This window comes from Herpailurus yagouaroundi, unplaced genomic scaffold (assembly GCF_014898765.1).
Source record: "Herpailurus yagouaroundi ecotype Mexico unplaced genomic scaffold, PumYag 194, whole genome shotgun sequence".
Classification (NCBI taxonomy): Eukaryota; Metazoa; Chordata; class Mammalia; order Carnivora; family Felidae; genus Herpailurus; species Herpailurus yagouaroundi.
Window position 1 is genome coordinate 2,169,120 of NW_024412425.1, and position 23,007 is coordinate 2,192,126.

The 23,007-nt window shown below is 44.2% G+C and overlaps 1 protein-coding gene across 1 annotated transcript; it reads left to right on the forward strand.

The window, feature by feature from the left end:
• Nucleotides 1-14,060: 14,060 nt before the first annotated feature.
• Nucleotides 14,061-22,742, forward strand: LOC121011340 (WD repeat-containing protein 87-like). The gene is made up of 6 exons (XM_040445608.1): nucleotides 14,061-14,251; nucleotides 16,497-16,664; nucleotides 17,078-17,892; nucleotides 18,131-20,206; nucleotides 20,666-20,925; nucleotides 21,450-22,742. The coding sequence occupies exons 1-6, from the start codon at nucleotides 14,141-14,143 to the stop codon at nucleotides 22,724-22,726; spliced, it is 4,707 nt and encodes a 1,568-aa protein (XP_040301542.1). The 5' UTR covers nucleotides 14,061-14,140; the 3' UTR covers nucleotides 22,727-22,742.
• The last annotated feature ends 265 nt before the right edge of the window (nucleotides 22,743-23,007 follow it).

Sequence of the window (23,007 nt, forward strand, 5' to 3'; positions counted from 1 at the left end):
GTTCTGCATTTTAGTGCTTGCTCAGAAATGAGGTCAAGTTAAATGTCAGGGGCTGTCTGGGAGAGAAGAGAAACCTCGCTTAAGTTTGGTCAAGTCAAGGCAGAGGGTTAAAAAAATGGGCAATTGTCAACACTTGGTCAATGTGCAGAGCTAGGCTGATCTACTGTGGAAGGTTTTGCTGAGTGGGAGGAAAAAGAGGCAATGAGGATTAAGTACACTGGCAGAGGAGTGGATAAATCAAATGCTCATGGTACCTAGGCTGGATAGAGAAGGAAATGAAGCCAAGCGGAGACTGATGAATAGGGAGAAAGGTCAATAATTGGAGACCTTGATGCAGTTGAAAAACAGGTATGTAGTAATAATGGAGAGAGTAAACAAAAGACTAGGAGGCACTATTCTTCTGGCTTAAATCATGCCAGGGACAGTTGCCAGGCAACGGGGGACCACCTCTTAGGTCCAAAACCTAATGAGAACATTTAAAGTAGCCAATCTTAAAGTGTTCATCCTGCCCTGCCCTGCCTTTCCCTCAGAATCCCCAACAAAGACTACGGCCTAAGCCTTCCCCTGAGTCCTGTCTTCTGCCTCCTAGCCACCCTGGTGTGTTCCTCGCGTGGCTCTGTGTGGTGTGCCATGCCTCCCATCTCTAGGAACTGTGAGTATAATAAACTGGTTTCCTGAGCCTCTCCTCCGTCTCCTCTGATGGCTGCACCTGACCAACCATCTTATAGAATACAAAAACACAGAGACACAAAATAGTCACAGTTCCCGGTGATCTCTTGGGATCTGACCACACGCTTATTGTAAGTCAGTAATTGGTGGGTTTGGAGGCTCAAAAATGTAAAGGGGCACCTGGGTGGCTCAGTAGGTTAACCATTTGACTCTTGATTTCAGCTCAGGTCATGATTTTACTGTTCATGAGTTCAAGCCCTGAGTCGGGCTCCGTGCTGACAGCATGGAGATTGCTTGGGATTCTCTCCCTCCCTCTCTCAAAATAAATAAATAAACTTAAAAAAATTAAAAGTAAAGATATTAGCATGTGTCTGATATCCTGTGCAGTCTTCAGTAAAATGCAGTTGGAAAGAAACAGACTTTAGTCCAGTAGAACTTTAGAAAGCAGTATAGAGTCTAGAACTAGATTGCTCAGATTAAAATCCTAGCTTTGCCAATGAAGTCAAGTTTCTGCATCTGTAAAATGGGTATTTAAAAAATGTTTTTTATTTATTTTGAGAAAGAGAGCATGCCAGTGGGGAAGGGGCCTAGAGAGAATCCCAAGCAGGCTCTGTGCTGTCAGTGCAGAGCTGGATGTGGGGCTTGAACCCACTAACCATGAGATTATGACCTGAGTTAAAATCAAGAGTAGGATGCTTAACTGATTGAGCCACCACCCAGGCGCCCCAAAATGGGTATATTACTAACACCTACCTGTATTAGTTAGGGAATGGAAGCAGAGAGGCAAATGAGGAGGTTACTACAATAATTCACAGGAAAGAGGTCAGCTGGTTTGAAACACGGAGAAAGAAGCAGCAGAAGTGAAGACTATTGGACAGATCTGGACCTAGCTACTATAACATAAACACTAACATTTCAATGGCTGAATGAAATTAAAGCTTATTTCTCTTTTGCATACACGGCAAATATCCCTGATCATACATACTCCATCCATCATTCAGAGACCCTGATTTCTTCCATCTTGTGGTTCTACCACTTGCTAGGGCTTTGGGAGTCCTCTGCATGCAGGAAAGAGGAGGTGAAGAAAACAAATCTGTTGGCCTTGATGCAACACTTACCATTTCTGTTTATATTCCATTGGCAGGAATGGTTAATAGTCTCACTAAAACGCAAGTGGCTGAGCAGCCTTAGCTAGGCAGTCCCTTCCTCACCTCAGTTCTCTACTATGGGAGGAGAAACATGAATTTTGATGGACAGTTAGTCATCTTGTGAGGATTAAATGACTTAAATGTATGCTTAAAAAATCTAGAAATTTTCTAGATTCTCCCTGAGGGTTTGAAGGTGACACACTGATCGAGAAGTTTCCTAATGCAATATCAACAAATGGGGATAATCAGTACTGGCTATTTGGGGCCTGTGGCACTCCACTCTAGGTCTCTTTCCTCTCCTGTCCTCAAACTCGCCAGAACTGCCAACAACATTCCCTAGTTTTCAGTCCTTTCTCAGTACATGTTAATAGGTAGGGAGGTTGATTGCCCCAAGAGAACATGAGCTCCCAGGCCAAAGTAGACACAAACCTGAGGAGCACAAATTCCTTAAGAGGGAGACAACATGATGGAAAAACACACCATCTGGAGCAGAACTATGTGAACACAGAATTTTCAAGAATCAAGATAAATACTCTTAAGCAAATCAGGGAAGAGATCTGCAATATAAAACACAGAATAATATAAACTGAGGCAGTGCCTTGCCATTCCCCTCTGGTTTGCACTCTCCCCACATCCCTTCCAACCGCTGATCCTTCCAATTCCCGCCATTCCTGACCTATGGACAAAGGCAGTGGTTCCTCTGGCGGTGCAGGAGTTCTGGAGGTTAGGTCTGCGAGTGCGGGAGTTTTCTTTGTTTCTTAAGAGCTCACAACAGGGCTTCAACGAACAGCCAGATTTAGAAACCACTAGACATTCTACCCATTCCATTTTTTATCAGTTGTAGTAGCCTAGCCTACCAGTTAGTGCTTCTGAATATCCTACACCCACTGCACTTGGTGGCAGTTTTAGGTATTAAAAATGTAATAACTGAAATAAAGAACAAAATAGATGAGAAAGTAGGATAGATACAGCACAGAAATTAGTAAGTTGAAAGATCAGTTTGAGAAGCTCTCCCAGAAGACAGCCAGAAACGTACAAAGAAAAAATATAAAATAAAGGCCATTTAGACATAGAGGACAGAAATAAAAGTGCCCACAGCCAGACAATAAGAGTTCCAAGAGATAAAAATGGTGACAAATACTTGAAGAGAGAATTATAATTTCCAAGAAGTAAAAAAATTAAAAAAGATTGCGAAATAGAATAAAAACACAAATCTAGACGCATAGTGCATTTTAAGAAAATCAAAGCAAACTCTGCCAAGATTAGATTATCTTCAAAGGAACAAGGTTCAGGTTGACATTAGCTTTCTTTGTAGTAACTCTTGGATGCAAGAAGACTGTGGAATAAAATATTGAAGGGAAATAAATTTATACCCACGTTTATAGCCAAATTGGCGATCAATGAAGACTTTATAAAAAAAATAACTTCAGGGGGCACCTGGGTAGCTCAGCTGATTGAGTGTCTGATTCTTGATTTCTGCTCAGGTCATGATCCCAGAGTCGTGGGATCAAGACCCACATAGGGATCTGTGGTGAGCATGGAGCCTGCCTGAGATTCTTTCTCTCTCCCTCTGTCCCTTTCCCCAACTTGTGCATGCATGCTCTCTCTCTCAAATAAAAATTAAACAACAATAATAACTTCAGGCTCACAAGGCTTCACAAGGTTTGTCACAGAAAGTCTCACTTTGAAAACGGTTTTAGAAGAAGGATTAAAAATAAGAAAAGAACAATCCTACAAGAGAAGTGGAAAGAAAGGAGTCACCAAATATTTTGATAATTGTTCATTGTTTCTTATTATTATTGCATTAAAAGGCTAGGTCAAATAAAACAAAGAGAACATCCATTGGACAATATCAACATGAATGGAGGGGGCAAGGATAGGAGAAGACCAAAGGGACCTGAGCACATGCTAAAGTACTTGTCATGTTAGAGACAATGCTGTCAATGGATTGCCTCTCAACTTCAAATTGACCCTTCAATATATGCTCTGTCCTATGGAGAGAGTTCTTTAAGCATCTCTCCTTTGCATTGAGCATAACATTAAACTTTCTCAGTGGAGGTCTCTGGAAGAACACTGGAGGATGGGGCTCTCTTGCCATTACCAGCTACTGAATAACGTGTCAGCAGTATAGAAGTGAGGATATCCAAAGGAGCCCTGCCACTGCCAGCCACCAAGAACATGCCGTCTCTCAGTGACCTTGCAGCCTTGGTCTGGTCTTCCTGCACTAATGGGAAAACCAGGGCCCCAACCTGTGGATCGCATTCTGTGCTGTTGGCCTGCAGCTTAGACGGTTCCCAGCAAGCCTCTGCTTCCTCTGCACACCCATGCCACTGGCTGTTGACCATCTGTGGACTGTCTGCACTCCAGAGGGTTGGTTTCTATCTGCCCAGATATTGTAGACCAGCTCCATCCTGGGAAAACCAGCAAAATTCTTTGCTACTCAGTGAGCTGAACTATATACTTTCTCCAATAAGGTCTAAACCCCCGTCGTGGAAGAGGGACCATCCTTCCAAGTTTGTCCTTGTTTGGGTACTCTCTCTTAGTTCTAGGGTACCATACAGATTTTCCTGATATCTTATAATGGCTTTTGGGCCATTTAAGGCCTTTGGCTTTTACCCTGCATGAGATGGGAACCATAGGTGGGTTCTGAGCAGAGGATTGATACAATCTAACTTACATTAAAAAAAAAAAAAAAACACTCTGATGGAGAATAAATTGTAGTAATAGAGTCAGAGGATGGGGGCAAGAAGAAGCAGGAAGATAACTGAGGAGGTTACTACAATAATTCAGAGGGTCTAGAGGATAGCGGGTTTGAACCAGAGAGAAGCCAAAGAAGTGAGAAATATTGAGCAGATCTGGATCTGTCTAGATGTAAAGCCATCAGGATTTGCTGATAAGATTGGATATAAATGTGAAAGAAAAGGGTCAAAGATGATTCCAAGGTTTTTCGCTTGACCAGGTGGAAAGCTGGAAGCACCATCAAGTTAGTTAGAAGTTGATACTGGGAAGAAGATTAGAAATTCATTAGTTCAGTTTTGGACAAATTGAGATTGTGATGCCTATCAGACACTGAAGTGAAGTGGTCTAGTAGGCAACTGGATATGGGAGTCTACAGTTCAGGAGACAGGTTCAGACTGGAACTGTAAATTTGGCAGTATATAGATGATATATAGATGATACTTGAAGCCACAAGGCTGGATAAAATGACCAAGGAAGTGAGTGTGAATAAGGAAGAGGACCAAGGACGGTAGCCTGAAGAACTCTAACATGAAGAGGTCAGGGAAAGGTCAGGATAGGAAACAGAGATGGCTGGACTGACTACTGGGTAGGAGAAAAAACAAGAATGTAGGTTACAGAAACTAAGAGAGTCTATCAAGGAAGTGGTAAAGATCGACTCTGTCAAGTGCTGCTAATAAGTCGAGTAAGAGCTGAAAGTCAACCATTAGATTTAGCAAAATGAAGATCACTGGTAATGCTTTGACCAGAGCAGTTTTAGTTGAGTGATAGCTGCAAAAAAGTCTGATTAGAGTGGGTTCAAGAGAGAACAAGAGAAAAGAAATTGGAAGCAGGAAATATCGATAATATACTCCAGTTTTTCTAGAAAAGGGGCAGTTGAAGGCAAAGGCGAAACTCCCGTAACTTGGAGGGATCATGCTGGCAACTGCAGTTTGCAGGACACGACAGCACCCTGTAAAATCTAGTCGGTAGCCCTCGCGTGCCTGGCAGAGATGGATAAAGGGAGGGCTTAGGGAGCATCTCACCAGGGACGTAGGAAAATGTAGTTCCGCCTCCGCGGCCCAAACCGGGGGTGGAAGCCGCTGGCCGCTGAGTGCCTTTCCATCCCACTGCCCGGAGAGACGAAGTCTCCCGCCTCAAAGCAGGTGCCGCACTTTTCCCGCCGGGCCACCCTTTCACGCTGTTCTCTCAGTCCCTCCCTTCCAGGGTCCAGCTCGGAACTGCACACGAGCCGCGAGTCCTTCGAAAAAAGGAACCGAGCGCGTGCGCGACCAAGGAAGGCAGCGGCGAAACTCCACGGAGGAGGCGGAGCGAGCTGCGCGCGCTCCCGGGGTAGGAAGTGGGGTCCCGTGCAGAGCCATCTGGGATGGCGCCATCTCGAGCCAGCGCGCGCACGCGCATCTGAATCCCGCGCGCGCCCTAGCTCCACCCGTGTGCCCGCCCGCACGCACGCACGCGTAGCGGATGGGTCTCGCGTGCTTTCCCGCCAAAATTTGGTAGTGGCTTTTACCAGCCCAAGCAAGGCGGCGGTGCGGCCCGCGCGGAGGATTTCACGGAGGAAAGCGCCGAAGGGAGCGATTGCTGCCGCTCAGGCAGCGTGCACGCTCTAGACCAACCCGCTCAGACATCGGTTTCGTCAAGGCGTCTAAACCGAAGGCAAAGGAGAAGGAGGGAGGCGGGGCGGCCCAGGTGATCTCTTTCAGGTTTGCCTTTCAGTGGCCGCCCTGCCCACCTACTTGCCTCTGTGAGAGGTGGTGCAGAAAGAAGCCAGAGAAATATTTAGGTACTGACTGCTCTGTTTCCTATCACTGTTGCTTTTTATTAACAGGTTTTGCTTTGCGGCTTCTCTGGGCATGATGTGGCCCCGGCACTCCCCTCGTACAGGGCACAGGGACACCCTTTATCAGCACACAGAGCCAGCTGCACACGCAGGCCGCTGATGCAGGGCCTCTGTCATAAAGGCCAGAGCCTCACGCGCGCATGCCCGCATGTCCGGTGACTGGCATAGCAGCCAAGGGCATGCCTGGAGTGTGTGGCCCTACCACGATCTAGCTGTGTGGCTGCAGATGTGTATAATAGTGCTTTCAAGGAGGGCTGCTACATTCAGCGCATAAAAATGCAGAACATCCAGTCTGACTTTCAGTTAAAACACTGATACTTTTTTAAAGCATAAGTATGTCCCAAATATTGTTTACCTGAAATTCAAGTTTAACTGGGAATCAAATTCAAATTTAACTATTTTATTTGACAGCCCTGGTTTAAGGCATTATGGGAGACGATGCAGCAACAGTCCCTTCAAGCAGTTCCTGGCAGGTGTAAACAGGCCAAGCGCCTCCCACTGTACCCTCCCCCCACCCCAACACAGTAGTGTGTCTTGTAATCTGATGTAATATGACCGAATGCCACTCTGTCATACAAGGTCAGTTTTTAAGCCCTCTCCATCCCAATGCACTGTAGTGACCCCACTCCACTATAACAAAGGGCCAGATTCCTCCTACGTCCTGGCACTTAGCACATTCATATGGGGATTTTCAGGTTCTTAGTAATGTTAGTGCTGTATCACTAGACATGTGTGGGGGGTGGGGGTGGGGGGGGTTATTGAGGGAGTCTGAACCATTATGATGTTGGAGCTAGTGACACTCTTTCCGTGGAAAACTGTGATGAGAGTCTGCCTCTTCTAGAATAGGGGCATGTTCTCTTCTGTGGAAGATAAAGGTGTGTGAACTAGGAGGGAATGAAGAGGGAATCCGGAAGCCTGTGATTTTGTACGACGTGAGTCATAGGTTTTTCCCAACTTGGAGAATGTATATTGAGTGGCAGCGGTCCCACTGAGCTCATTAAGACATGTGGCTGTAGGTGAGATAAGACTTTGTTCAGTCTGAGAAGTCTAAAGGGCAAAAGGAAACATCGAAGTGGCAGAATCTAGGATTGTAAAGGTAAGTCTATTTGCGAAGTTTTGCTTTTTTGTCTGTCCTATACCTCAGTCTCAGCATGGCTCCTTCACTTCTCATAGTAATAGCACCCTGAAGTTCTGTTGCACTTCTTCATTATAAAACCTTTTGAATTTCATTATTTTACTTTATTTTTTAAAGGCATGGCCTGGGGTGCCTGGGTGGCTCAGTCGTTTGAGCATCTGACTTTGGCTCAGGTCTTGGTCTCAAGGTTCGTGGATTCGAGCCCTGCCTGGGGCTCTGTGCTGACAGCTCAGAGCCTGGAGCCTGCTTCGGATTCTGTGTTTCCGTCTCTCTCTCCCCTCTCCCCACTCACGCTCTATGTGTCTCTCAAAAATAAACATTAAAAAAATTTTTTTAAAGGCCTGGGGCACCGGGTGGCGCAGTCAGTTAAGCATCTGACTTTGGCTCAGGTCTTGATCTTCAGTTTGTGAGTTCAAGCCTCAAGTTGGGCTCTGTGCTGACAGCTCAGAGCCTGGAGCCTGCTTCAGATTCTGCATCTCCCTCTCTCTCTGCCCCTGCCCCGCTTGTGCTCTGTCTCTCTGTCTCTCAAAAATAAACATTAAAAAAAAAAGGCTTTAGTAGAGGGGCGCCTGGGTGCCTCAGTTGGTTAAGCGACTGACTTCGGCTCAGGTAATGATCTCAGGGTTCTTAAGTTTGAGCCCTGTGTCAGGCTCTGTGCTATTAGGCTGGAGCCTGGAGCCTGCTTTGGATTCTGTGTCTCCCTTTCTCTCTGCCCTTCCCCTGGTCTGTTCTATCTCTCTCTCTCTCTCTCTCTCTCTCTCTCTCTCTCTCAAAAATGAATAAACATTTAAAAAATTCAATTAAAAATTAAAAAAATAAAGGCTCTAGTAGGGAAAAAGAGAAGAGCATTCCTTTCTGAGGCCAAGACTGGTTAAAGTGAAATGCCTCTCACTGCAAACCTGGTGGAAAGGAGTGTTAGCTCAGGTTTTGGGCAGAAGTGTCAGGCATTTTCCATTTTCCCAGAGCTCCTAGTCCTAAATTACCAGAGGAGGTTTTAGAGAGTCTTTGAGCTTGTGCAATCTAACCCTCATCTCTCATCACATTAGCTTGGTGTAGCAGCCTGCTCTCTCTTTTTTGTATTTTCACTCTCCTTCATGGTTTCTTCCTCCTGACATTTAAACACGTTCAATGATCTCATTAAAAAAAAAAAAAAAAAAAAAAAAACCTTCCCTCCAGGGGCCAATCTTTTGGTTTTCCCATGAATGTCCTTGAGAATTGTATCTAGGATTCTGGAGGGTTTAACCTTTCTTGTGGTAGAAATTAAAGTGAGGTAGTTGACTGTTGCTAGATGGAAGAAAAATGCTTGGAAATGTTCAGCTAGAGATAGGAGTCGCCACCGTGGTCCTCCCAAGCACTCTGGGGCCAGCTTGGGAGCTGTTTGCCCTGGTCCTCAGCAAGGTAAGTGCAGAAATTCAGAATAAGCAGTTAAGAACTTTTATAGCAATTTGACAGAATAATTTGATGTCTGTTGAACTTAATGAAAAATCTGGAGTTAAAAATTTTTTTCCCACATAACTCTTCTATCCCTCTCCTCTCTAGCTTTCTCCTCTTACCCCTCTCTTCCCTTCATCCTGAAGCTTTTCTAAGGTTCTTACTTTTCACTGATTCCTCAGCTCCTTCCAGGCTGACTTCAGGAATAACTGCTCTGCTGATATTGTTCCCTTAATGGACACCGGTACCGTTCGCCAAATCCACTCTTCGTCTCACTTGGCCTCTCTGTTACAGGTGACCTCCCTTCATGAAACTCTCCTCCTCAGGTTTCTGGAAGAACGTCTTACCTCTTTATAGTTGTTCCTTCTCAGTGTGTGCCCCCTTAATTGTCTGCTTATCAAGTCTCCTTCTCATGCAGCATAGCCCCCTGTGAGCAAGCTGCTCCAGATCCCCAGCTTCAGCAATCCCTACAGACTGGTCATTTCGTAGATTTGTTTCCAACCCAGACCTTTTACCCAATCTCCAGACCCATTCATTTTAGTTGTCTTTATTCAGATATTCTATAACCACCTCAACAAATCCAAAATGAAACCGATCATTGTTCCTCCAAAGGAACCTCCTCCAATGGAACAACCCACTCCTACTCTTCTTTAGCCCATTTGAATATATCAAATTTTATTCAAAACCTAACCCAGAAACCCAGGAACCATTCTAGATTTCTCTTTTCCTGACTCTCCATACCCAAATAATCTGCAATATCTATAAATCCTACCCCCCAAATATTTTTATCCTAAATATATTATATTGTTATTGTCATTTGCTTTTCCTTTCCCACTGCTCTCCATCAGAATATTTAATTATATTTCATCTCTACTACCACAGTAGCCTCCTGGCAGGTTGTCTTGACTGTTTCCCAATCCAGCTCCAGGCTGGACAAGTACATATTCTGAAAGGTTAATCTGACATCCCTCCCCTGCTAACACTGTTTTTCAGTGTTTCTTTTTTTTTAATTTTTAAAAAATGTTTATTTTTTGAGAGAGAGTGAGCATGAGCAGGGGAGGGACGGCGGGGTGGCGGGGGGGGGGGGGGGGGGGGGGGGGAACAGAAGATCCAAAGCGGGATCTATGCTGACAGCAGAGGGCCCGATGTGGAGCTCGAACTCACAAACTGTGAGATCATGACCTTCCTGAGCTGAAGTTGGTCATTTAACTGACTGAGCCACCCAGGCGCCCCTGTTTTTCAGTGTTTCAATATGAAAATTGAACTCCTTAGTATGACATTTAATAGTAACTCCTAACTGTCTAGCCATTTTTCTTCTATCGCCTTCTTGAACATTGTGCTGTAAGAATATTTAACTCCTATGTAGTTTCTGGCACAAATCATACATTTAAGTGTTTGTGCCATCCTCTCCTCCTGGAATGTCTGAGTAAGCCTTATCTGCCTGGCAACCTCCTCATGCTATTTCTGTGGTGCCCCATCCACCTTCAGGTGCTCCATTACAGCAATTATCCAGTTTTAACAATCTGAAGTTCCATGAAGACCGTGTCTACTTTTGAACTTAGGATCCCCAGTTGGTAGCAAAATACTATAAAGCAAAATGTTACAAAGTAGAATCTCAACAAGTATTTGTTGATTGTTTGCGAATTAGCAGTTATGAAACTAGACAAATGAGGCTCACATTTGAGCTCAGCTGATGAGATACTGTTCCACCTTGGACACCCTTAATATAAGTTCTGTGAGCTCCATTGACTCTAGGAAGGTTGTGTAGCTCAGTAGTTCAAGGTGTGCCTTCTGTAGTCACGCATTCTGGGTTGGAATCCTGGCTTTGTCTCTTACTAGCTGTCTGGCTATAGGTAGACTAATTAACTTCTTTTGCAGAGTGGGAATATAGCTAGCTCCTACTTCAGAAGGTTGTTGGTATTAAATGAGACAATACACAGAAAGTATTTGGTGCATAAATTTTCCCCAAAAAATTGTTAGTGCCTGATTTCTCTATTGCTGCTATAACAAATTACCATAATTACCATTCCCTCCATCTCAAATTTGTCTCCATAGTTTCTTATTTCCAATTCTTTTGTCATAATTGCCACTGATTTCAGCTGTTTTTCTCAGCCTTTATAAGTAATTTATTATTTACAGATTATACTTATCTCTTGGTCTTGCTGAAGTTGAGTTTGCAAAGATCTTTGATTCTCTTTATTGATTTTAGATGCTTTCAGAACAGAAGGCCATGGTAATAATGATACTTTAATGTTTCTATGTTTTTACATTTTATTTTATTTTATTTATTTTTTTAGCGTTTATTCATTTTTGAGAGACAGAGACAGAGCACAAGTGGGGGAGGGGCAGGGAGAGAAGGTGACAACAGAATTCAAAGCAGGCTCTGGGCTCTGAGCTGTCAGCACACAACCCGATGCAGGGCTCAAACCCATGAATTGTGAGATCATGACCTGAGCTGAAGTTGGACACTTAACCCACTGAGCCACCTAGGCACCCCTCTATGTTTTTACATTTTAGATTCATCCCTTATTAAAAGCATGCAACTATACTTCATTCATTAAAAAAAAAACTAATCTGAAAATTTGTCTTCAAATGAGCTTAGTCTGTATTTATTCTATAATGACATATTTTGACTTGTTTCTATTACTCTGTTTCTATTTGTCATACCTCTTTTTTCCTTGTGATGTTTCATCGTATATTTCTTTCATTGGATTGATATGTATTTCTTTTATTTCATATCCCCTTCCTCAACTGGTTCAATCTTACATTCTATTTGTTTCTTTCTTTTTGGTAGTTTTCTTAGTATTTTTTTAAATTTTAAGATCTAATTGACTTTATTAAGAAATTCATGAATCCAGCAGCATCCCTTCTAGCAAGTAGAGGAAAGCTCTCTTCCTTAGCATTTTTAAAAAAAATGTTTATTTATTTTTGAGAGAGAGAGTGTGTGTGTGCAAGCAGGGAGGGGCAGAGAGAGAGGGGGACAGAGGATCGGAAGCAGACTCTGCGCTAACAGCAGACAGCCCAATGTGGGACTCGAACTCACAAAACATGGGATCATAACCTGAGCCGAAGTCAGACACTTAACCGAGCCAGCCAGGTGCCCCCTTAGCATTTTTAAAAAATAAGCTCTACACCTAACATGGGGCTTCAACTCACAACCCTGAAATCAAGAGTCACATGCTGTACTGATTGAGCCAGCCAGGCACCCCTCTTCCTTAGCATTTTTAATATACACATATAACAGGTTATTAAATGTGACTCTCAGTGTTCTGGGAATTTCATTAGAGAACAATAGATGTCACATAAGTCATACAGAACATGCTAAGATTGTAAAGGAGATTTTTGTGACCCTTAGCTTATTGCCCTTTCAGGTCTAGATTTTACATGATTTCTTTAGAGAGAATGGTTGGTGTGCTTTGTGGTATTTCTTCTTCCCCCCCCTCGCTCCTCTTCCTTGTCAGTCCAAGTGAGGTATATGTCAGAGAACCACTTCGGAGAACTTGATGGGTATCTCCTGGAATTTGGAGGTATGTAGGTTCCTGACTCATGCTTGGAAAAAAGTTTAAAGGTGTGTAAGCTTTCAGAGAGTGGGTCATAAGCCAGCTCTGTCCATGGAAGTGTCTGTTTCCAAGGTAATGAAGGGGTCTCAGTTCTGGCTCCCTATCTCCTATGAGCCCAAGTCCTATGTCCTCTCTTTGTCAGGGCAACACTACCCTAGCCATTCTAGCCATTACAGTCATTTTGGGGTTCTGATAACTATACCTCCTCAGAACTATCACAGAGGCAGCTTTGCACTTACTTGCTTTTTTCTCCCCTCTTCATTGCTGGCTCCTGAAATTCAGCCTCTTGTTATCCACAATTTCTAGAAGTTCGTAAGTGGGAGACTTTCAGGTTATTTTAGTCTGGCATCTGGCCAGAACCTGACATCTATTTTAACTTGTTGAGTATCTGCCTTCCATATTAGATAGTAAACTCCAGGCGGGCAGATAATCATTCTTGTTCCTCGCTTTATCTCCAGCTCTAGGTTGAGAGGCCTGGCATATAATGAACATCAAATAAACATTTGTTGAACATGTGAGTGACTTATATACATAAAGTCTTCAGTAGTAAAGTAGGATAGATATAATTAAGTCTAAAAACTGTATATACAACAATGAGCATCACAATGAAGAGAATTAAGGAAGGTGGGGCTCCTGGCTGGCTCACGTCCATGGAGCATGCAACTCTTCATCTCAAGGTTGTGAATTCTAGCCCCATGCTGGGTGCAGAGAGTACTTTAAAAAATAAAATCTTAATAAAAAAAGAAAGGGCGGGGGTGCCTGGGTGGCTTAGTCGGTTAAGTGGTTAAGCATCTGACTTCAGCTCATGATCTCATGGTTTGTGGGTTCAAGCCCTGCATCAGGCTCTGTGCTGCCTGCTCAGAGCCTGGAGCCTGCTTCGGATTCTGTGTCTCCCTCTCTCTCTGCCCCTTCCCCTCTCACGCTCTCTCTCTCAAAAATAAATAAACATTAAAAAAATTTTTTTTTTAGAAAGGAAGGGTTGCAAAGCCAGGGTCATGTATTCTTTCAACTGTGCTGCAACTGATTCACCTAAGCTCACCTGACAGCTTTCTTTTGCCACATTTTTTCCATTTCTAGACTTCCTAAAACTCCCACTCCACTCCTATCCTCTTTTAAAAATCAATTTTATTAGGTATAATTTACATCTAATAAAGTGGGCCCATTTTGAGTGTATGTTTCGATGACTTGTGACAAATTTGTGTACTCATATAACCACCAAGATATAGAAGATTCCATTCACTTCTACAAAAAGTCCCCTATTACCCTTTCTCAGGAATCTCCCAGTCTCTCAGACCCAGGTAACCACTGATCTGCTCTGTCCCTATAGGTCAGATTACTCTTTGCTAGAATTTCATCTAAATGGAATCATGTAGTACCCGTTCTTTTGTGTCTGGCTTCCCCTCACCAATGTTTTTGAGATTCACCCCCATTGCTGCAAGTGTCAGTAGTTCATTGTCACTCCAGTCTTTCTGAAATAAGAGAGGTTCTTCTATTCCTAACGCTTTTGCTTCTCCCCTTCTCTCACTTTCCCTGTTGCTCTTCCCTCTCTCAGTTCCCTCAATTTCCAGTCTCACATCAGATGTGATTAAGTCATGTTTACGTCCCACAGGTTCTGTGAGCCATGATGTCTGTAAAGTGCTGGAATGTCACAAAGATGGCACCGTCACCCAGACTTATTCCTGAGTGGAAGGACTTGAAACTCTTCATAAATAATATGCTGAAGGATCTAAAGGTGATGTGTATGTGAGATCAGCACCTGGTGGGCTTGGACTAATTATCCCTGCCAGGGCAGCCTGTTCCTGGGCAGCATGTGAGCTCCTCCTTGGGAGGAGCCCTTCCATACCCCTAAACAATTCCTCCCTCTAAACTAAGATGATAACAATTAAAACACATTATGCTGGGAACAAAACAAAACAAAACCAAAAAGTGAGTTCACATGGATTAAACAAGCAGGAGATACCTTTGTCTTTACATGTCAAGGACCCATGTTCTTTTTCTTTCTTTTCGCTATCCTTAATATTTTAGCCTATCATCTTAAGGTTGCAGGACAGTTCCTGTACTTCCAGGTATCAGCTTTAAATTGCAAGTAGGTAGAAGACAGAAGGTCAGAAAGTACAGAGCTGTGCCAGCCTTAGAGTGCTACAGTTGCCACTCTGTATTGCCAGAATTTCTGGGGCCATGATCACCCTAAACAAGAGCTGAGTTTTATTGGGATAGAAGGAGGAGGACTGATACACAGTAGGCAACAGTACTTCTAGGCACAGATACATTACTTGGGTTTAAGATAGTCTTTTAGAGTCTTCCTGAGAAAACCCTTTATACTGTTGAGTCAGTAAGTGAATCATTTGTACATAAAAGGAGGAGAGGAATGGTAATTAATGGAGTAAGGGGTTTGTAAATTAGCCTTCTGATTCAATGAAGAGGGATGGGAGATTGAGAGCTCAGATACCAGCATCCTTTCTCTCAACTCTGCTGCTGTCACTGAACCAGCAATGGCAGTGGAAGCTGTCTCCAGCATTGTGTTCTGTATTCTCCCAGAACACACAAAGATCTGAATATGACAAATATAAAGAGATTCTAAGTTGACTCAGTATAGTCTCAGGTCCTTTGTGGATGCAGAGAAACTTGGGGAGTTAGATTCATGGAGTAGTGTTCAAGAGGCAGTATAGTACAAGCTATACTGCTGAGAAAGGGACCTCAGAAGTAGACTTATGAGCCTCGGTTTTGGCTGATCCCTACAAGGAGTTCATGTCCTTATGTCCTAGATATAAACTCTGTTATTGGAAGATAGTGTATGTTGGACATGTCCTACTGTGAACATGTTGAAAGACATATATCGTCCTTAATACACCACACACACACACACACACACACACACACACACACACACACACCCTATGGGGTTAGAATACAGAATGTTAGAGCTGAAGCACTCCATGTTGTGAATAGCACACGTTTTCCTTGGATGCATATCGGAATAGTGAAAGAGGGACATGCCAAAGTGTCTAGCTCTGATGCCCACGGGCATGCCATGGGCATTCTAAGTCTGTGAAGTACGAGTTTCCCATAGGGAGTGTATCATGAGTGTGACGCTGACAGTAGTGGTCCTTTGGGTATAGGCAGGGACTTTGAAGAGTTGTTCCAACTGAGGTAGAGTATTTGCCAAGGTTGGATTGTTTTGTCTTACTCACATAGGATTGTATTCCTTTCTTTGGAAGTACTTATTTGTTTTGTACAGACATTTGTTAATTGTTTATGTAATGCCTGTTTCCCCCACTGGACTCTTATCTTTTTTAAATTTTTTTTTCAACGTTTATTTATTTTTGGGGGGACAGAGAGAGACAGAGCATGAACAGGGGAGGGGCAGAGAGAGAGGGAAACACAGAATCGGAAACAGGCTCCAGGCTCTGAGCCATCAGCCCAGAGCCTGACACGGGGCTCGAACCCACGGACCGCGAGATCGTGACCTGAGCTGAAGTCAGACGCTTAACCGACTGCGCCACCCAGGTGCCCTGGACTCTTATCTTTTGAAAGCTAAGGCCATGTCTCTCTTGCTCAGCATCATATCCCCAGTGTGTGTACTAGAACATACCACCCTTTCTCAAGTGTTCCTCACCTGAACCATGGAAAACAGATTTGAGGGGCTATTTTCTCATTTCTCTTAAGGATGATACATAACTAGTAACATTCTAGATGCATAGGGGAGAAATTAATGCCTCATGTAGAATGGATACTTTAGGACATTAGGGCTTACTTCTTACGGAAACTTGGTTGAGAAAGGCTGGGAGGTACTTTGAATTAAGATGTGGGTGAGGGTGAGGCAGGGATGACTCCCCCAAATAGTGCTTTCCAGTGGTAGGGTAAATAAATGTTGGTTAATGAAAAAACAACAAATGTCCGCTAATCCTCAATAAATATTTATTAAATGAATGAGTGAGTGGCGACTTAGGCCTTTTAACAGGCCTCTTCTCTCTCAGTCTGCTGAGAAACCAAAGAATGAGGTGATTGTACTGAGTGACTGGCCTGAGACTCTGTACCAGGAGCCTCACCATCCCCAGAGCAAGCCTTTCATCTGCTTCTACTCCATCAACATCAACTATTTCGTCTCCTTAAACTGGGTGGAACCAGATTCAAACCAAATACAGGTAAAGCTACCTCCCTTTTTTTTTTCCTCCTTCTTAATCCACTTTATATTCATCATACCTCAACTGTCCTCATCTCAGAATGATGAGGGGGATTCTGAGTTAGCTCATTTTAATATCTATCTCCGTTTCTCAATCTGACCTGGATGCAGTGATCTTTTTCACCTCTAGTTTCAGGTCCAGAGAATTCATATTCCTTAGAAAGCAGACTGAAGGCCAAGGAAAGAGCCTTAAGAATCATGTTTCTATCCCATACCCAAATCCTAGTATTAGGAAACTCCCAAAGTTAAGTTCTTCGGTCTTTCCTTAGTCTTACAAGAGGGAACGGCGATCTAAACATTCAACCCTTCATACCCCTTACTCTTGGGAGATCATCTGCCTCCATGGTCCAACTTTCATCTCTCATCCTCTTCTAGGCAGTACTTTGGATACATAAGAAAGATACAGAAGCAGAAGGAACAATGGAGAAGATGATGTTTTGTGTGATGGATCAAGTACCGCCCATTGAAGCAATGGTCCACACAGGTTCCTACCACATGTTAGTTGCTTACTGTGGTGACATGCACCTGTGGCTCTTTGGAGATCACCATCGAGCATTCATATCTCTGGGCACAGTGCCCTGTCGTTTCTTCATCAGCTGCCTCTGCTATGACCCAGAAACGGAGGTGCTGCTGTCTGGTACCTTGGGGGCTGTGGTTACCTGGCTTATCTTACCAAATGGCAGGGACCTCCAGATGGCACAAACAGTGCCCATGTCTGGTCATGAGCTTGTACAGGGCTTTTCCCTGAATGGCCCCAAGGGGTCTCTCCTGGCCCTTTGTGAGAATAAGGTAAGGGTCTTCACCCACCAGGGTCAGGGCCAGCTGAAAGAGGTAAGAAAGTTCACTCCCATAGGCAGTGGCTCTTCCATCACCTGCTCCTTCACTTGTGTCTCTCAGGGATATTTCTATGCTGGAAACAAGGATGGAGAGATCCATGCTTGGGGTCTAGACCAGGGTAACTTCCTCCACAGCTTCCAGGCCCATTCCTCATCAGTTATATGCGTTCACAGCCGGCCAGAGATCCACAACTTACTGACAGCAGGCCGAGAAGGCACAGTAAGGGAATGGAACCTTGCTGTTGGGAACTTGCTGCGGCAGCTGGATATTGGTGAGGGTCTGCGGCAACTGCAGTTTATTGATAACACCACTTTTTTCTGCCAGACTACCCACGCTTTCTCACTGCACCACCTGCCTTATTTTTTTTTTTTTTTTTTTTTTTTTTAATTTTTTTCCTACGTTTATTTATTTTTAGGACAGAGAGAGACAGAGCATGAACGGGGGAGCGGCAGAGAGAGAGGGAGACACAGAATCGGAAACAGGCTCCAGGCTCTGAGCCATCAGCCCAGGGCCCGACGCGGGGCTCGAACTCACGGACCGCGAGATCGTGACCTGGCTGAAGTCGGACGCTTAACCGACTGCGCCACCCAGGCGCCCCATCCACCTGCCTTATTTTTATAGCCTCTTCAATGTCTGTGGTTCTGCTCCTGAGCAGGTGCACCGGGTCTGCTGTGGCCGAAATTGGACTCGGATCCTGTGTGCCACTAAGGATGGTTTGTTGCGCTTCCTGTCTCCAGTGACAGGAGATCTCCTGGTTCTCACCTGGCCTCTGCTTGTCATGGATAAGGCTGTGGCTTGGGCCTATGACCCAGACAATGAGGAGCTCTTTGTGGCAACAGGCAGTTCAGAGGTGCTGGTGTTTGATGCAATGCGCTCGCCTTGCACAGCCAAGTATATGGTATGCACTTCAGTAAACTCTAGGGACAGAGTAAGTTGCCTGGCCTATGCACAGTCCCATTTGGGTATGGGCCTAGTAGGACTGATGTTCTGTGGGCATGACAGTGGCATTGTGAGAATCCTCTCCCACTACAGCTATGCCCGAATAGAAAAGACTGTTCATTCTGGGGCAGTTTTGGCCCTGTCTACCCTGGAAGGTCCCCAGGAAAACTCCTTGCTCTGTTCCTATGGCATGGATAATACTGTATACCTGACAGAAGCTTTGCTGTGGAAGAACAAGGTAATCCTGCAGTCCATAAGCAAAATTCTCTGTAGTTGCCCCCTGCAACACGTGATACTGCTGCCGGGTTCTGTGGGTGCCATCACTGACAACCACTGCTGGCGTCTCTGGCACTATCAAGATTTTCTGCAATCTGCAGAATCAAAACAAAGCTCTATGTTTGAAGAGACAAAATGCCTGCACCGGTGTGCCATCACTTCATTTGATGTCTGCTCCTCCCTGAAACTTTTTGTCACAGGGGGCATTGACGGCTCAGTCCGGATCTGGGACTTCCATGGTAGACTCATAACTGAGTTGGGTTCAGCACTGCATTTTGGTCCACTCTGCTTTGCCAGTAATTGGGGTGACCTGCTTTTGACTTTCAACCAGAGTCTTTACCTGGTATCATGCTTAAAATTGCTCCCTCCTACTCGGCTGATTCACCTAGCTATCCTAAATAATGCAGATGAAATACAAGAAGACCCTAAACTCTTTCTGCCTAGCTTCTTCTTTTCTTTTGAAATAGTACTTGTACCCAAATTTGTCTATCTTGGACAAGGGCTGCAGGAATTACAGGGGCTAGAGGCCCTTGTTAACAAACGGGTCATTGCCTTTGACAATACTGTGCCCCATGTTGTAGAGGAAGAGAGACGTATGCCTTCTCTGATTCAAGTGGAACCCAAATTACATTTTTTGGAGGATAAGGATATTGCTTTTTCTATTCCTGACCCCAAGCATAATCATCCCCCACATGTGGTTCCTGCTCAACTACGGCTGGCTGGCTGGAATGGGTTGAACCCCTATCATAAACTGCATGGCTTCTTTGGTAAAGGGCGGCAATGGCCCTTTGCTCCTGATGGCTACATCCCCAACTCAGTTATCCGTGCCTGCCTTTGGCCTGACGGTACCCCAGTCTTCTTACGCCATGACCTGTACTCATCCTACCGAGATACAGACTGGGACATGACTGAACCCATCAGACGCCAGACACTGTCACCTATGCCTCTATCAGAAGAGAACATCTCAATGAGGAGAGAGAGGGATAAATCCAAGTGGTGGAAACGAACATTCTATGATGTTCTAACAAGCTTGATAAACCGAAATTGGGCAGGAAGAAAACTTGATGAAGGACTTCTAAATAATTTAATTGAGGCAATCCTCAGCCTCACAGTTTACTGTTCTATAGACCAGTACACGACATATATTAGTGCCCTGGCACAAATTTTTGCCACTTACCAAGTATCTCCAAGGTTGTGCTCTGAGACTGCCTGTCGCCTGCTGGAAGATACACTCCATCCCAACCCATGCATCCGTGAGCTAGCCTGGGAGGGGCTAGATATGCTTGGCATCATGAGCCATCTCTTTGCTGTTCCACTGAGTCTGGGATTGATGGACAGTGATGAAAATGTGCGGGCTAAGGCTTTGTACCTTATGATAAGAGTCACAGGCATCCAAAGTAAGAGCATGCTGGTAGGCCTGCTGAAGGAACAAGAAACCCTCCAAAAAATGCAGTAAGTTGTGTAGTGGCTTTCCCCCTTCTGTTTTTTCTAGCTCCTAACCTCCAGAATCTGGTTGCTTATTCTCCTTTTCTATAACCCTTTCTATTCTTTTCCTCCCACTATGATCTTTGTTTCTCTTTGCTTTTCTCCCCAGTGCTTACCCTTCTTCTGATCCTTAAGATTCCTCGAGACTCAAGTCTACAAACCTTCCAACCAAAAAAATATCTTTTATCTCCCTGATGACTTGATTCTTTGCTATCTTTGGTTCTTTCTTCTTTACCAACCCTTTACTTCAGACTACTCTGTCCTAAATGGCCACTTTTTCTCTGCCTCTTCAATTGTAATTTCTTCTTCTCCTCCTCCTCCTTCTCCCTGTCTTCCTTTCTTCCTTCCCTCCTCTTCCTCCTTCTTCTTCAAATCTAGTTTTATCACTGGCTTGGTATCATCCTTTTTTCCTCTTGACTTTTATAGGCGGGAACTTATTGGAGAAACCTCTCTGGACCAGCTGCTGGGGATCCAAGCTAACGACCTCCAGTGCCTGCTTACACGGGTGGAGCAGCAGCTAAATGAAAACCTGACCTTGTCACACAGAGACCAACAACCTTCTTTTTCTTTAGACATATCAATGGATGGTGAACCTGAGACCTTTGTCAAACGAACATTCATACCTGAAGAGATCACCAAACGAAAGAAAAGAATGACATATGTTCAAGAAAAGAGAGAAAGTCTTAGTATGTATGGGGTAATAAATGGGGTATATTTGGGGCCCACCTTAGGACACCAAAAGACAGGGTCAGTAAGGCCAAGATATCTAAAATGGGGATACCTGGGTGGTTCAGTCGGTTGAGCATCTGACTTCAGCTCAGGTCATGATCTCGTTCGAGCCCTGCGTAGGGCTCTCTGCTGTCAGCACGGTGCCCATTTCAGATCCTCTGTCCTCCTCTCTCTTTCAAAAATAAATAAACATTTAAAAAAGATATCTGAAATTATATCAGTGGGAACATAATTACGTAGAGATTCTTTTCCATAGAAAGTAACCTTCCTGGGAAGGAAACACATATACCACAACAAATAGCAAGGTCTTATTTCTTCAGGATATGGAAGCTGGGATAAAATGACAAGCATTTCTGTGCCATAAAGCCTCAGTCCTCTTTGCCTCTGTACTTCTTATGGAAGTTCATTGAACTGTATATTACAAAGGTTACCACTCAGGGCCTCTGTTTTTTCTTAAATATTTTCCTCAATATCTCTGCAGTTAAAAAGGACCTGAGAGTTTCCAGAAAGAAGAGAGAGACAGAGCTTGTAAAATTTAGCTCTATGTTGGTGCCTTCAGAGGATGAAGGTGAACAGAGAGAGGCCAAGAAATCAGAGCTAATTGACACTGAGGATGTTGCCTTAGAGCCAGAGCTGCCACTAAGTACTTTCAGCCCAGCCAAATCTGAAGAGGTTGCTGAATCAAAGGAGGTCATGACAGAAGCTACAGAAGCTATGGAAGCCACAGAAGAAGGAAGAGGCCACATGGCAGTCACAGAGGCAGTGGAAGCCACACAGATTATAAGGGCCATAGATCAACATGACATGAAAGATTATGGAGAGATATTCCCTAAGCTGGAAAGACAAGAACTCATGAAAAGACTCTGGGAAAGGGCAGTGGAAAAAAGCCATGAAAAAGTAGCTGCGAAGTTGAAACAGAAAGAAAATTTGAAGGATATTTCAAAGATGACTGCAGAAGAGCCCAAAGAAAAAGTCATGCAGATTGCTGAACAAGAAAAAGATACAAGGAAGAAACTTGGAAAGGGTGACCAAGGTTTGACTGGTGCCCCTGGACACACGGGTGAATCAGACACCAGGTATTGGCGGAATGATATTAGCTATCTTGCCACCTCAAGGATAGCAAGTTCCCATCCAGGAATGTTAAGGGATCTGGGTCAAGAATTGGTGGACTTGGCTCGGGTGATTCTTGCTCCCCAAGAGCCCAGTTGGGATCTATTCCAAAAGATCTGCCCCCTTTTAAAGGACTCCTCAGAATTGGAGGAAAGAGTGGTAGAAGAACCATCCACTATAACAGAAAAGGTGGATAAAGAGATTGTCGAGGAAGAAGTGACAGAGTTGGGAAGACAAAGGGGAAAAGAAGCATTAGAGAAGGACAAGGCATTTTCTCAAGTCAAGAAAAAGAAAGTTGCTTTCTTAGATAAACTAGCCTTACAGAAAAGGAAATTAAAAAAAGAAGCACGGGGACTGGCCAGGCAAGATGGGAAAATAGCTGAGGAAGAAAGGAAACTGAGTAAGCCAGAGAAGAAAATAATTCAGGGTAAGGAGAAACTGATCCAGGATATGAAGAAACTGACTCATCAGAAAGAAAAAATAGCTTGGGAGGAAAAACTACTGGCTTATCCACAAAAGACATTAACCAAGGAAGAGCAGAAGTTAGTTTTAGGAGAAAAGAAAGATACTGGAAAAGGGAAAAAAACGACTAGGGGAAAGAAAGAGAGTGACCCAGAAAGAGGGGAGGGCAGCCCTGAAAAGGAGTAAGTGGGACTGGGAGAAGATTATGATGGCCCATGAAGAAGACATGTGGCCCCAGGAAGAGGTGTTGCCTGTCTGGGGAGAGAGGAAATTGTCCCAGGAAGAGGAAGAGCTGGGTGAGGAAGACGAGGAGCTGAGTGAGGAAGAGGAGGAGCCCTGTGAGGAAGAGAAGGAGTTCAGTGAGGAAGAGCCAAGTGAGGAAGAAGAGGAACTGGCCTGGGATGAAGAGGAACTAATTCTGGACTTAAAGAAACAAGTTAAAGGTAGGAAGAAAAAGTCCCACAAAA